This window comes from Sinocyclocheilus rhinocerous, unplaced genomic scaffold (genome assembly GCF_001515625.1).
Source record: "Sinocyclocheilus rhinocerous isolate Xijiao unplaced genomic scaffold, SAMN03320098_v1.1 scaffold90, whole genome shotgun sequence".
Classification (NCBI taxonomy): Eukaryota; Metazoa; Chordata; class Actinopteri; order Cypriniformes; family Cyprinidae; genus Sinocyclocheilus; species Sinocyclocheilus rhinocerous.
Window position 1 is genome coordinate 1,509,633 of NW_015657969.1, and position 13,322 is coordinate 1,522,954.

The 13,322-nt window shown below is 38.1% G+C and overlaps 2 protein-coding genes across 2 annotated transcripts in view; one reads left to right on the forward strand and one right to left on the reverse strand.

The window, feature by feature from the left end:
- Positions 1 to 348: 348 nt before the first annotated feature.
- On the reverse strand, positions 349 to 3,856 carry LOC107721842 (chondrolectin-like). Its single transcript, XM_016530011.1, has 6 exons — positions 3,795 to 3,856; positions 3,381 to 3,538; positions 3,221 to 3,271; positions 3,049 to 3,135; positions 2,056 to 2,152; positions 349 to 853 (listed from the first exon to the last, which is right to left on the reverse strand). Exons 1-6 carry the CDS (start codon positions 3,854 to 3,856, stop codon positions 769 to 771), a joined length of 540 nt encoding a protein of 179 aa, XP_016385497.1. The 3' UTR covers positions 349 to 768.
- A 7,411-nt stretch (positions 3,857 to 11,267) lies between these two features.
- The window catches only part of LOC107721844 (uncharacterized), a 16,484-nt gene continuing 14,429 nt past the window's right edge, over positions 11,268 to 13,322 (forward strand). The window contains exons 1-3 of the mRNA XM_016530012.1: positions 11,268 to 11,579; positions 12,506 to 12,645; positions 13,270 to 13,307. Of these exons, the coding sequence (XP_016385498.1) occupies positions 11,464 to 11,579; positions 12,506 to 12,645; positions 13,270 to 13,307 (294 nt within the window). The 5' untranslated portion in view covers positions 11,268 to 11,463. The remainder of the gene's footprint in view (positions 11,580 to 12,505; positions 12,646 to 13,269; positions 13,308 to 13,322) is intronic.

A 13,322-nucleotide genomic window follows, 5' to 3' on the forward strand; every position in this document is an offset into this window, starting at 1 on the left:
GACTCGAGAGATGAACTAATCAATTCTCTTTCCGGCTCAGACTGCATAGGGTAAATTTATGGGGTTGTCACGTGATGAACGAATGACTCAAACCCGAAGACTCGAGAGATGAACCAATCAATTCTCTTTCCGGCTCAGACTGCATAGGTTAAGTTTATGGGGCTGTCACGTGTTGAACGAACGACTCAAACCTGAAGAATTGTCAGATAAGAGGTGAGGTGAGCTAATCATAGACTGAAGACCCAGGTAAACAATTAATTAATATTTTCTGTTTCTTATAGCAGTTTTGTATTGTTTGTAGTGTGATCAACGTTTGCGTAAGTAGTCATTTTTGTCCAATTTAGTGGCATTTTTGCCCCAAGTCCCCGTGGCCACGCTCCGCCTATGTCTTAATTCCTCTTTTTATGTGGTTCCCACTTGTACTTGCTTTAATTACAGTAATTTAATTGCTCACTGTGTTTGGTGCCAATTAGTATTCACCCTCCATAAGCAGCAGTAGATTCAGGTCAGACTATCTGACTAGAAACATGAAATGGAGACGAAGGTCATGGGAGTGAACGGAAAACTCATAGACTTCAGTAATTTGTGAGAGCACAACATATGTACAGAAATGCGATATGTGTGTAACTGCTCTGCCGGTGCTGCACATTTTAGCTAGTATATTAAATCACACACTAAACTAACCACCGGGCGAGAATGTTGCTGATCAAGCAACATAGAAGACAAAGCCAGAAAAAAGGGAGCTGTTTGAATCGTAGAGATGATTCTTTAAACTTCCATGCCACTGTCTATCTTTGGCGTCTTGGAGATCCAGAGAGTTGATTGGTTAACGTTCGTTTTGGTCCGTGGTTTACTGTTAAAATTTTTTTAATGTATTAATAATTTAATAAATGTAATTGTTCATTAATTCTATTTAATTAATTAATAAAAAAAGAAACTAATACAGTTTTGGAATGATATGATGTTGAGTTGATGACAAAATTTTCATTTCTTTAATGAAAATATGCACCCTAATATGCACCCTCTATGGGTAGATGTGTTATACTTTTATATTATAATCTCTTGATATGGGCACAGACATATGTATTGCTTGTGTGTGCATTGTGAAACAGGCCAATTTCCCCACATGAATCTCCATGTCGCCTTTGTCATTTACATAATTTGTTGTTGAGTTTTACTGGGAAGGTTTTATAGCACAATGCATGGAAGACAGTGCATTTAAAGGTATACACAATAAGCAGACCGAATGCTAAGCAGCTGTTACGTGACTCATCCTGGTCTTATGATAGTATTTAATCATGAGAACCAGAAGCAAACATCGTAAAACAGAGAAGCATCATCTGTTAAGGACTTAAGACGTTTTTCCAAAAGCTTTGAACTCGCTCCAGGAAGCCTTTTACTGAATGGAGCGCACTCAGTCATTGCCAGTGATTAAATGTATTGTCTCAGGATCCCCTCATCTGCCACAGTGATTGGAAATATGTTAAAAAGACATCACTCTGTGGGAGCGTCAGCCATATAAACATAATAAATTACACAAATAAGCCACTATATAATGTCTTGCCAAGCATGGGCTGAGATTAACTGTTTTGTGCTCTATGTTGCGGGGTGAGAACAGAGGATGGGAACAGCTTGCTTCAGCAATTCCCTGCAAAACGGGATATTGATGGGAATAGAAGTCAAGTTGGACTCTGTCTCCAATGCAGTGTGACGTAATGTGGCAGGCAAACCCCTCCCCCCTACAAATATGATAAATGCACACTATAATAAGTGTGTTGATGGTGATTAGTACGGGCTAAGCTGTTTTGCCGGGCTCAGTTATAAACAGCTGAATCTAATTAATCACAGTAAAACTTCTGGGTTAGCGAGAAAAACAGAGGATGGTGTCAGATCTCGGCTAGTGAGCCGAAATCCTTATTAATCAAGACACAAAGGTTGTTAGTGAGACACTGACTTCCTGATGTGACGCAGTATTTGGATGATACTGTGCATAATAGGACAGCACATTAGCATTAGTCTGACAGCGTTTACAGTGATTTGATCCTAATGGCTCACCTCTTGCTCAACATCTGGAAACAGCACGTTCCTGAAGCTACCAGGATCAGCAAGAGGAAAGGGATGGTAGGGATAATCACATAGATTAGCAGCATACCTGGGAAAGAAAAAAACACACTTTGACTTCCAATCCCATACAGGCATTTATTTTGAGTTGAATTCTGGGTTCAATAACTCAATTGACAGCATTTGTGGTTTAATGTTGGCTACTGCAAAAATACTATTTTCACTCACCTCTTTTTTTCTGAAAAATCAAGGGTTACAGTGAGGCAATAGAAGTGAATGGGGCAATTTTTTAGAGGATTTAAAAGCAGAAATTTAAAAACATGATGCTTATACTTTTATAAAAGTACTTGCAAAAAGTAACTATTCAAAAGTCTGGAATTTGTAAATTTTTTTGTTTTTGAAAGTCTCTTATGCTAACCATTGTAGTGTTTATTTAATCAAAAATACAGTAAAAAAATAGTAACATTGTGAAATATTATTACAATTTAACATTACTGTTTTGTATTTTGATATAGTTTAAAAATGTAAATAAAAAAATAGAAATATTAATTCTTTAAAACAATCTTACTGACGCCAAACTTTTGAACAGTACTGCACTGTTAAAACATATTTTTGTTCTATAGAGCTATTTAATTAATTATTTTTACCGTTATGTTAGGGTTTAGTGTTTATGGCATTCTGTTGTCATGGCAATGAATGTCTAAAACCAGATGTAACTTTACACATAAAAGGTTAGTAAGCATTTTTCTAAAATCTAACATCTGACTTGCATATAGTTTAAGCCTTCTATTGATAAAAGTGAGTATTTTAACATTTACAGACTGGGTTCGTTCACTTCCATTTTATAGTAAGCCAGATTGTTGCTTTTTTAAAGTAAAGGGAGAACAAGTCAAAATTGTTTTTTGTGATAATCAACATTATGGCACAAATGCTGTTGATTGAGCTTAACTCTGAATATTCCTTTAAGAATTTAAAATCGACTGTTACTTGAGTGCCCTGGCATTACAAGTTGGGGGTTCTCATCCTGGTCGACAGGAGATGTTCTCCTCTCCTCTTGTTCTTCTGAGGAAAGATCTGAAGGGCACATTAACAGATTAGTGTCAACACATCTGTAACTCTTTAAGTCAAATGATGACGGATTTGACACCTGGCTGCTTACCAACATCAGGCCCTCCAGGCGTGTCGCTCTGCACTTTTACCAGGTAACTTTCTGCTCAGAACAACATAACAAACATTGTAAGCTAAACCACTTTAGTAGGGTGAATTCAGGTTAATCAAGTAACTTTTGACTCAAAAAGTTCACAGTGCAAATCACCTACCTGGTTCATACTTGCAGATGAAATTGTGCTTCATATTGCACCTGTCATCATTCCACTGGTAAAGATATGGCCCACCAGGCCCAGCGAGAGCTGTAGGCTGGTGATACATGACCACGCAAGCTTCTCCTCCACAGGATGGTTCATCAGCATACCAGTTTCTGTAGAACAGAAGTGCTCATTTTTATGGCTGTTTTTAGATAATGGAGTGAACTTCAAACAGACTTGTTCCAGTCAGGGGCCTTATTTAACGTTTATTCGAATGGTCTCTTCTTCATAGTGTTCAAAGACATAATTTCCACCGAGCTGGTCTGACACTCTGAAAAGCGCCTCTGAATCTGGAGAGATAGAGTGACGCGCCTCCACTCTCGAGCGCGCGGCTGCTCCACTTCTGTATGGCAGTGATGCTTCCCTCACGCGTGGCTGGCTGGCTGGGCTGTACTGTACTGCAGGTGATCGAACAGGGCGCAGATGTTCATCACCTCCTTTATTAAGTGCAACACACGCCTCAGGCTCCAGTTATAAGGTGGATGATGGGGCAGGTCACAGTTTTAGTGTATAAAATGATTTAAGCGTGATTGGGTCAATGGCTGAGGTGAAAACACCCTTGGCTTGAATTATATGTATCCAATTTAGAGAACCAAAAAGACGCAGCCGAATTATTATGTCTCGGTTCATAAAGGTGGAAACAAAACTGATAATATGCAGACTTGGAGATCGTATGTCAAATTTGTCAATATAATACAGTCATGCTGCAGTATAAGCAGATGGATTTGTGTCAGTTTCATTTATGACCCATGGTATATAGGCAACCTTTTAGACATTTTCGACAAGTGGCATTTTTATTTTAAAATAATTTTAATTTTTTTTTCTGTTTATAGGTTCAACAAGCCAAATTTAACTGAAAACCTTCCAAGTACCCTGGGACCTCAGTTGTCTCGAGTGATCCTGATGTAAGGTTTGATCTAATTCTTGAGTACTGGTGGGTCAACCACTTTCATAACAATACCACATTTATACAAGTGAAGGTAATTACGTTTCATGAAAAGGATAATGCATATTCATCAGATCACTAGATGGTCTTTGCATTGAGTCTTGATGACCCTGTTGGGGTTTATTTTGCAATATTGACCATCTGATTGTACTTCATCCTGCTTATTGCACAGCTATTGACCAAATAAATAAAGCCATAAATACTGATTTGAAATTATTTTAATATGTGAAAAGATAAAGGCCACAAGAAATGACTTAGAACTATTGTAAAAATACAGTTTAGAAATAATTATACAAAAAAATATTTGACCACAGAATGCTTCAGCTGAACAATCAGAATCAAGGATTCCAGTTTATTTACTATAAAATAATATAATTACCTATTTAGAAACAAAACAAAGTGAATTAGGATTGACAGCAAAATCATGTGAATACATAAACAGATGTATCCTGTTTCCTGTCAGACCTCCCATTAACAAAATCATCTCTTCTCAGCTGACACCCTTCATTTCAGTTATTCATCTCTCTACTTTTAAAAAGCTGTTTTCCTCATAGAGGATCACATGGTTTCCCTGACTGCCTCTTCATGGTTCTGATTCATGAGCTGAATATCCAAGGGAGGTTTTCATATTGTCCTCAAACACGTTTCTCTGTATGATAACTAATTATGTTGTCAAAGCGAGACGTCAGCTCTGTGCATGGATTGATCCGTTCATCCTGCAGCGCGGAGCCTTGCCGATCCGAAGGCTGTTAACTGAGCTGTAATATGCATCAACGCAAAAATGCTATTACTTAATTTGCTGTTCCCTATCGATTACTTATTCCCCACTGAAAATGCCATTCTGTTCCTTGAGTGTTCGATAACGACACCGAGATATTCTGTGGCACATTGTCAATAAAAAGGCAGCTTCGTTATTACTAGGACCCTGTCAGCAGAGGTATTAAGAAGATCAGGCAGGAAGCACCAGCAGCAGAGAAGAGAAAAGAAATGTCAGGCAATCACGAAAAACGAGGAAGCTGAGTGCACTACCGGCCAGCTTGCAGAAAGAACGTCTTAACTGGGCCAGAGGAATGGGGTAGTGCTGATTTTGCAAGCCAGGACAATGGGCCCAGTCTGCAAGCTCTGCCAGAACATCACATAACTCTCCGCTCTCATCATCTGCTTCTCACTGTTTCTCCCCTTTTCTGTCTTGTCTTCTTTTCAGATCAGGCATCAAAGTCACACCGAGTTCATTCTATCAGTGCACTTAATTGCCCAGAAGTAATCAGCGGCATCAGGTTTAGGGCATGAATGGTTCACATTAAAGGAATGAACTGTGCTTTCCTGCGAAAGGAGGTGGATCCAAAGGGTTCTAATGTTATTGCTTTGTGTCAACAGATGCTGCAACCTTTTTTAAGAGATTGGCTTCTAATGTATTCACGTTTTATGTGACACTTTTACCATTCTGAGACCCCATCCTGATACACTGACACATTTTTGAGACGTTGGTGAGTTGGAACTCTATTGGAAATCTGACTAGCAGCCGAATGTTTCAATAAAACACTTGTACTGTTCATTTGTGCCACTTTAGGATGACCTGACCTATGAACTTTTTCCTCATTAGCATGTACTCTTATTGTCAAGAGTACAAGCTAGTTAAAATGATGTGCCAATGGGTTGTTAAGTCTCAGAGCATATTTGGTTCCACTGAGCATTATTGTACCTAAAAATAAGCTTGATTTTAATTGAATTAATAATCCTATGAGTGGATTATTTCTGAGCAATCATAAAATGTAGATTGCTTTAGTGTCCTAAAGAAAAATCCATTGATAGCTGGTATTGACTTATTTCATCATCTTTCCTTCTAGGTTCCTTCGAATGGATGTCTCTAAAGAGGACAAAAGGGAAACTCAAGCTGTGAAAAATGACATGTAGGGTGAAAGAGACCATCCCATCATGGCTCACCCCACCACAGATGTATGATGAGCCCCTCAAGCCTTCTGGGTAAATGAGAACAAGCTCTTTGCTGATTGGATTAAAGCCTACGGTTTGGTGATGTGAGATTAAGGGAACATTAAAGAGAGGGAGTGCCTGGGATCCATTTAAGAGTCTCTGTGTTCAAATCTATACGCATATACTTCCATCTCCAATAACTCGTATATCCAACCCAACTGATAATTGACCCGTATCATCTTTTGCCATAATTCACTTCTGGGATATTGTAAGTGTGAGTTTGGCTTGGCTTGCATACGTATTAGTGCTCTATTATGAACGCTTCACATGGGTTGATTGGGATTGATCAGTGGTCCATACTGCTGCACAAGCCAATTAATGGCTGTCTCCTAGGGAGACTCTGGTTGGCCGAGTCGCAATAGATGTAAATGCAATTGATTGACTGTAAGAGTCTAAGTGATTTGGCCCTGTAAATCAGGCAAGCCGAGTGATGGCTGCATTTGAGAGGATTCTTTCACATATACGTCACAAGAAATTGCTTCTATTCTGTTCTTTCACCTTCTAGGGTGTTTGTGTGCAAATTGAGGAAAGAACCAGATTTGGAAGGGCTTGAGGGAAGTGTAAGTGCGGTAAAATCAGCCAGGGAAAAGTACTTCTTTAACAAGCAAATCTATTTACGACCCCTCTGAGACCCGAATGGACCGGACTGCAATCTCAGTCTGCTCTCCTTCATCACTTAGAGAAGTCATTGACTTCCCCAACAGCCTCCCTGTCCCAAAAGGCATTGGCTCCGTGGGCTGCCATCAGCTGGTGACTGGATGCTCATACCAGAATTAATGTAATCAGTAATTACTGGATGAGCCAGAAGGGCAGCATGTCTGAAGGCTAACACATGAAAACATGCAAATAAAAATTAGTGTATGTTAAAATGTTCATACAAGACCATTCAAAAGTTTAGGGTCCTATTTTTATTTATTTTTTAATGTTTTTGAAAGAAATCTTTGCTCACCAAGGCCGCATTTATTTGATAAAAATACAGTTAAACAGTATTATTAACAGAAATATTATTAGCATTCGTGTTCTATTTTAATATATTTTAAATTACCTGTGATGGCAAAGCTGCATTTTCAACAGCCATTACTCCAGTCTTCAGTGTCACATGATCCTTCAAAATCATTAGAATATACTGATTTGGTGCTCAAGAAACATTTATTGTTTTTAAGTTGAAAACAGTTATGCTTAATATATTTGTGGAAACTCTGATACAATTTTTCAGGATTCTTCGATGAATAGAAAGTTCAAAAGAGCAGCATATATTTGAAATAGAAATCTTTTGTAACATTATAAATGTCTTTGCAGTCAATTTTAGTCAATTTAATGTGTCCATGCTGAATTTATTCTTTAAAAAAAATCTTACCCCAAAATTTTGAATGGTAGTGTATTAAAATAATTTCTCGTTCTCATTTTTAATGTTGTTTTCAGACACAGGAAAACAAACCAAGATAAAACTGCTATTCAGAGAATCTGTTGATGTCTACTGTTTTCCCTATTTATCCCTCTGTTTTATTTCTTAATTTAACTATGAGAGATTTGGGGCAAAAATTAAAGACCTACAGTATGGTAGCAGGGGCAAATGACTTCTGTTAGGACCAAGAACGGGTGTATTTTCTCCTAAATTGCCCTATTTCCACAAATGGACTCTTATTGATTCTAAGAATGCATCCCCTCAAAACAGATAATCTGTTACTGCCATTTGCCTCCTCTAGTCACCACTTAAGTATAATTACCCAGAAGTCAATACGGCTGCCAGCTGCCACGGTTAACCTCTGAGTCACCAGTCACAAGCATACTGCTCAAATGTTCTCTCGGTCTTGCAGAATGACAGGGTTCTGGGTTTTTAATTAAACAATTGTCTTGTCAATTAATAAAGATGTTCTTGGTGCTTAATGAGCTCAAGGCATCTTAAAGACAGGATTTGGTCAGCTGTAGATTTCAGCTAGTTAGCTGTATATAAGGCAACTTTAATTACTGTAGTATCAAATTTATGCCCTTTATGGACCATGTCATTAATTAGTCATGGCAATATCTGGCAAAATAAATCTTATTCTGAACCATGTTTTAAGTAATGTGATACTCCCATATAGTTAATTTAAACTGCAGTGCATGCCAATGAGTTTTGCATTTAATGACTAGTTCACCCAAAAATGAAAATTTACTCACCCTCCAAGGCCATCCAAGATGTAGATTAGTTTGTTTCTTTGATGGAATAGATTTGGAGAAATTTAGCATTACATCACTTGCTCACCAATGGTTCCTCTGCAGTGAATGGGTGCCGTCAGAACGAGAGTTTAAACAACTGATAAAAACACATCACAATAATCCACAAGTAATCCACATGACTCCAGTACAGCAGTTAATGTCTTATGAAGTGAAAAGTTGCATGTTATAAGAAACAAATTCATCAAGATGTTTTCATTTTAAACCATTGCTTCTCGCGTTTGAATCATTATAATTCATAATAACGCTTCAGGCATTGAAAAAATTCCATCACCTCGTTTCACTTGCTCGCTCTTGTTGTTGCTTAATCTGTGTGTGTTTTTCACCCAATTCAGACGAAACAACTTTTTCAATGGACAACACAATATTATGAATAGAGAACTCATTTCTTACAGACATGCAGTTTTTCACTTCACAAGATATTAACTGATGGACTGAGGGTGAGTAAATGTTCAACAAATTTTTGGGTGAACTATTCCTTTAATACAGTTTAGGAATACAGTTTAAGAATATTTATCTGGTGCCATGATGACGTTTTATATAAGCTATGCCACAACCATCATAACTGTCTGGTTAGTAATATACCTCCTCTTCCACTGCCTCTAATAATAATATCGTATTAAAATATACGGTATTGTGTGAAACCGCACTGACTCATTACCTGGAGCAAAATGTGTTCTATTCAATATACTGAGGTCTTTCTGATTTGCTGATTATATTTAGTGATTGCTATTTTAGGAACGTATAAACCCTTGATTATGCTAACCACCACAATACATGCTCTGAATACACTGCCATATTGCAGCCAGCATTTAAGAAAATCAATTCACAGTTATGAATTGGCCTTGTCATAATCTCTCCAGGAGATAATGCATTTTCCAGCACTGCCGGTTCATGACAAGCCATCCATGAAATATGTAACTCCATCCAAATAACGGACTACTACAACCAGCACCATGATCAAACCAAGCTTGTGCCAAAAACCTGAGAGACATTAGGCTAAAGATGAATTTATCATACAAGTTATGCCCTTTTGCACTATATTGGTTTCTGTTTTAATCAGCAGAGTCAATTAAAACTGTTTAGATTTTATTACAGAATTAAATTACATTGCTATAATGGATCGAGATAAGTATCACTCCATGACAAGATTTATAATTGTGGTGGCTGATTATTTTGCCTTTGTCTGGAAACAAACATCACATCTTTATAGAACACTTTCCCCCCCGCCTCGAAACACACAATAGAGTGGTTCATCACAATTATTTTATTCAAGTCAATGTATGTGTGTATCTGCGTAGCACACCCTTCAGCAATGCAAAACTACAACCAGGCTTCTTGCCTCAAGCCAGTGGGGCTAATGAGTCTAACTGATGACCTCTAGTATTTCTACATAAAATAATTAGGAATCCTGCTCTGAGCCTATTAATCTTTGCCGAATAAGCAGAATGCCTGACCAGCAATCCATCCCTCTTGATTACTGACAAGAAAAAAAATCTTAATTAGGAATGATTTTCCCTTCCATTTTATTCACCACTTATTCAATATTTTTCTTCTCAGTAAACCTCAGTTGCACTTTGACAGAGTGATTAAGGGAAATGTACTTGAAATGTGTAATGAAATGTGTTTATGCGGTTTAAGGTTAAAAAAGCACATTATTTTCCACATACTGTACATTATTGTTTCTCTTCTATGCCCCGCCTTTCTGAAACGCGTCGATTTTTACAAAGTTCATCGGTCTGAAAAGCAAGGTGTGCTGTGATTGGCCAGCTATCCAGTGCGTTGTGATTGGCCGAATACTTCAAGTGTGTGACAGAAATGTTATGCCCCTACCAAACTGTGATGCCCTGTCCGGCCGGAGCGACGAGACAACATCTGTGATAGAGTATGCAAACACCGCGCGAGCGTCACTAACGGGAGCAGAAAGTGTCCGGCTTGACAGCTCCGTTTTCAACTCCGCCCCCGACTTCAAGCGGCTACTCTAGTTGACTGCCGTCTGTAGCGGTGCTTCAAGTCGAACGCACCTAACATCATGTTAATTAGCAACACATCACATGAGTGTGAATAAGCGATATCTGCCTTTGATCTCGTAGTTATCTTCCACTTCGAGAGGTCAGAACTGTCCGTCTTGACTGCGTTTATTTAACTCCTCCCCTCACTGCAGCCGCCTGCTCTCGCCTACATTTCAGGCGAGGCGAGGCGCATCTCAAACATTTCATTTACGTCAAAACTATTGTTTTGACGTAAATTAATCACTGAATCATTTTAACTGGTTCTTTAAACGAATTGTTCTAAAGAATCGATTCGCGGAAATGTCATTCACTTTTGTTTATGACCCTACCTATAGGGTATTCAAGGAAAAACACACGTAGGGCCTACTATTCTTCAGTCATCGCTTGTTTATCCTCTGGTCCTTATCTGCCATCATAGATAACACGTTTTTAAAAATAGGTATATGCATTATTTAAATTAAAATCAGTTTTGAAACGAAACCCCTTTGGTCTCTCAGGTAAAAGAACAAAATCCGAAATATAACTAGTTGACACATGATACAGGAAAATGTTATGTCTAGGTGTATGCTTATCACTGTCTACATTAGTCCCGTAATAAACTTGACATTTCAAAGTACGGAGTTTGTTGCTGAAGCACAAGCTCACTCCGCACTTCCGCGGCTGTGCCCTCGATAACACACGCCTTGGTGGGAAAGAAACGGGTGGCGTCGGGTCTTACGGTTGTCGATATGACGGGTCTGCCTCACCGCGCGCTATCTTCTCCGGTGGAATGTTCAGTCGAGCCGCCTGTGGGGGTACTTAATGGCACAGCTGATGCCCGGAGGGATTAAAGGGAGGTAACCAAAACCAAGCCAGATACAGTTAGCCTATAATGTCAACACATGATCTGAAGTTGCAGCAGTCAAGTTGTCAAAGCGGAGTGAAAGCCAGCGTGACTTGCTTTGTCCCAGATCAGGAGAGATTGTACACACAAACTGACAAATCACGGTAGGCTACAAAGTTTATAAGTTCTTGGAATTTTTAGTAAGTTTTCTTGCTGTTCTTCTCTCACACAAATACTACTTTTCCTACTTTTCTCTCTCTCATAAACATGGTCCTCCTCAGACAACATTATGGAAGTCTGTAGCTTTAAGTGGACAGGTTGAAGTTCTTACGTAATTAGAAGAGCTTGCGCAAATATTAGTTTGCTTTAAGTAAGATGTATCCGTTGTAGTTTTACCACAGTTACAAATTCTTTTACAATCAAAGAATTATAACAACATGCCAATGGACTGAACATTGATTCAAGCATTGATCTCTTGTCTGGCACACCCCAGTTATATAATAGCTACCTGTTGTTGCCTTGCACATGCACAATAAGAAATTCCTAGCAAAATAATCAAGCATTTAAGATTTTAAAAAAATCTTTACCAACATGTTTGCTTGACTGCATCTCAATTTAATTGTTTCAGATGATTTTAAACACACCTCCAAAATATCTGGTGTCACTGCTATTAATCTTTTGCTGAATGTCATCTCAACATGTCTCACCATGTTTATGGTAATACTTTAGCTCTTATGCAATTTGTTACACCCACATTGTCTCATCGTTTTTTAATAATAATAATTTTAACAAATAGTAATTTAGCCAAAATTAAAATGTTCAACATTATTAGGAGAAATACAAGAAAGTCTACTTGGCAAATACTGTAATCATTTTCTTTGCACATGCAGAGGCAGGACAAAACAATTGAAATTTCACTGTCATTGTCATGTGTCGATATATTTAGAAAACATCTGTGGGTGTTCCTGTGAAGAATTTTTCTGAAGGGAGTGAACCTTAGCTGCAGACATGTGGTGTTTGTTGGGAAAAACAGTCTCCAGTTCTCTGTAGACTGTATTGTTGCAGTATTGTAATGCCGAAGCTTGATTAGTTTTCAGAATGTAAGTGAACATGAGAAGTTACATCCTGGACCATTGGCTCAACACATCCACAACAAGAAAGATTTAGAAACTAGAACTACTGCATCTTCTCCATCGTTGCAGTTAACAGGCCAGCAGAAAAGCAGCAGAGGTGAGTTTGTATGACTGGATTATCAGATACATTTGTTATCAGACAAAAACTTTGAGACATAACAGCTCATCATAAATTCATAAAATTCTGACAAAGTTCTGTTCATTTTAATTATATGCATGTAATGTCAAATGAAGCATGCATAGCACTGTGCAAAAGTCTTAGGCTATTAGTATTTTCACAGACAAAAAATGGTTTTAAGCCAGTTATTTTTTATATCTTTTGCTGTAGTGTGTCAGTAGGAAATATCAGTTTACATTTCCAAGCATTCCTTTTGCCATTAATTGTAGTGAGATTTTTGTAGGCACAAGGAGTCTGACAACAGCCAGTGCTCCACACAGATCTGATCTCACCATCATCCAGTCCGTCTGGAATGACATAAAGAAACAGAAAAAACTGAGACAGACTAAATCCAGAAGAACTGTGGCAACGTCTCCAAGATGCTTCAAGAAACCTACCTGCAAAGCTACAGTAATGTGAAAAGTTTTAGGCACTTGTGTAAAAATACTGTAAAGTGAGGATGCTTTCAAAAATAATGTCATAAATAGATTTTATTTATCAATTAACTTTAATTAACTAAATCAAATCAACATTTGGTTTGAGTACCCTTATTGTTTAAAACAGCTTTTGTCCTTGCACATAGTTTTCAGGTAGCTTTGCAGGTAGGTTTCTTGAAG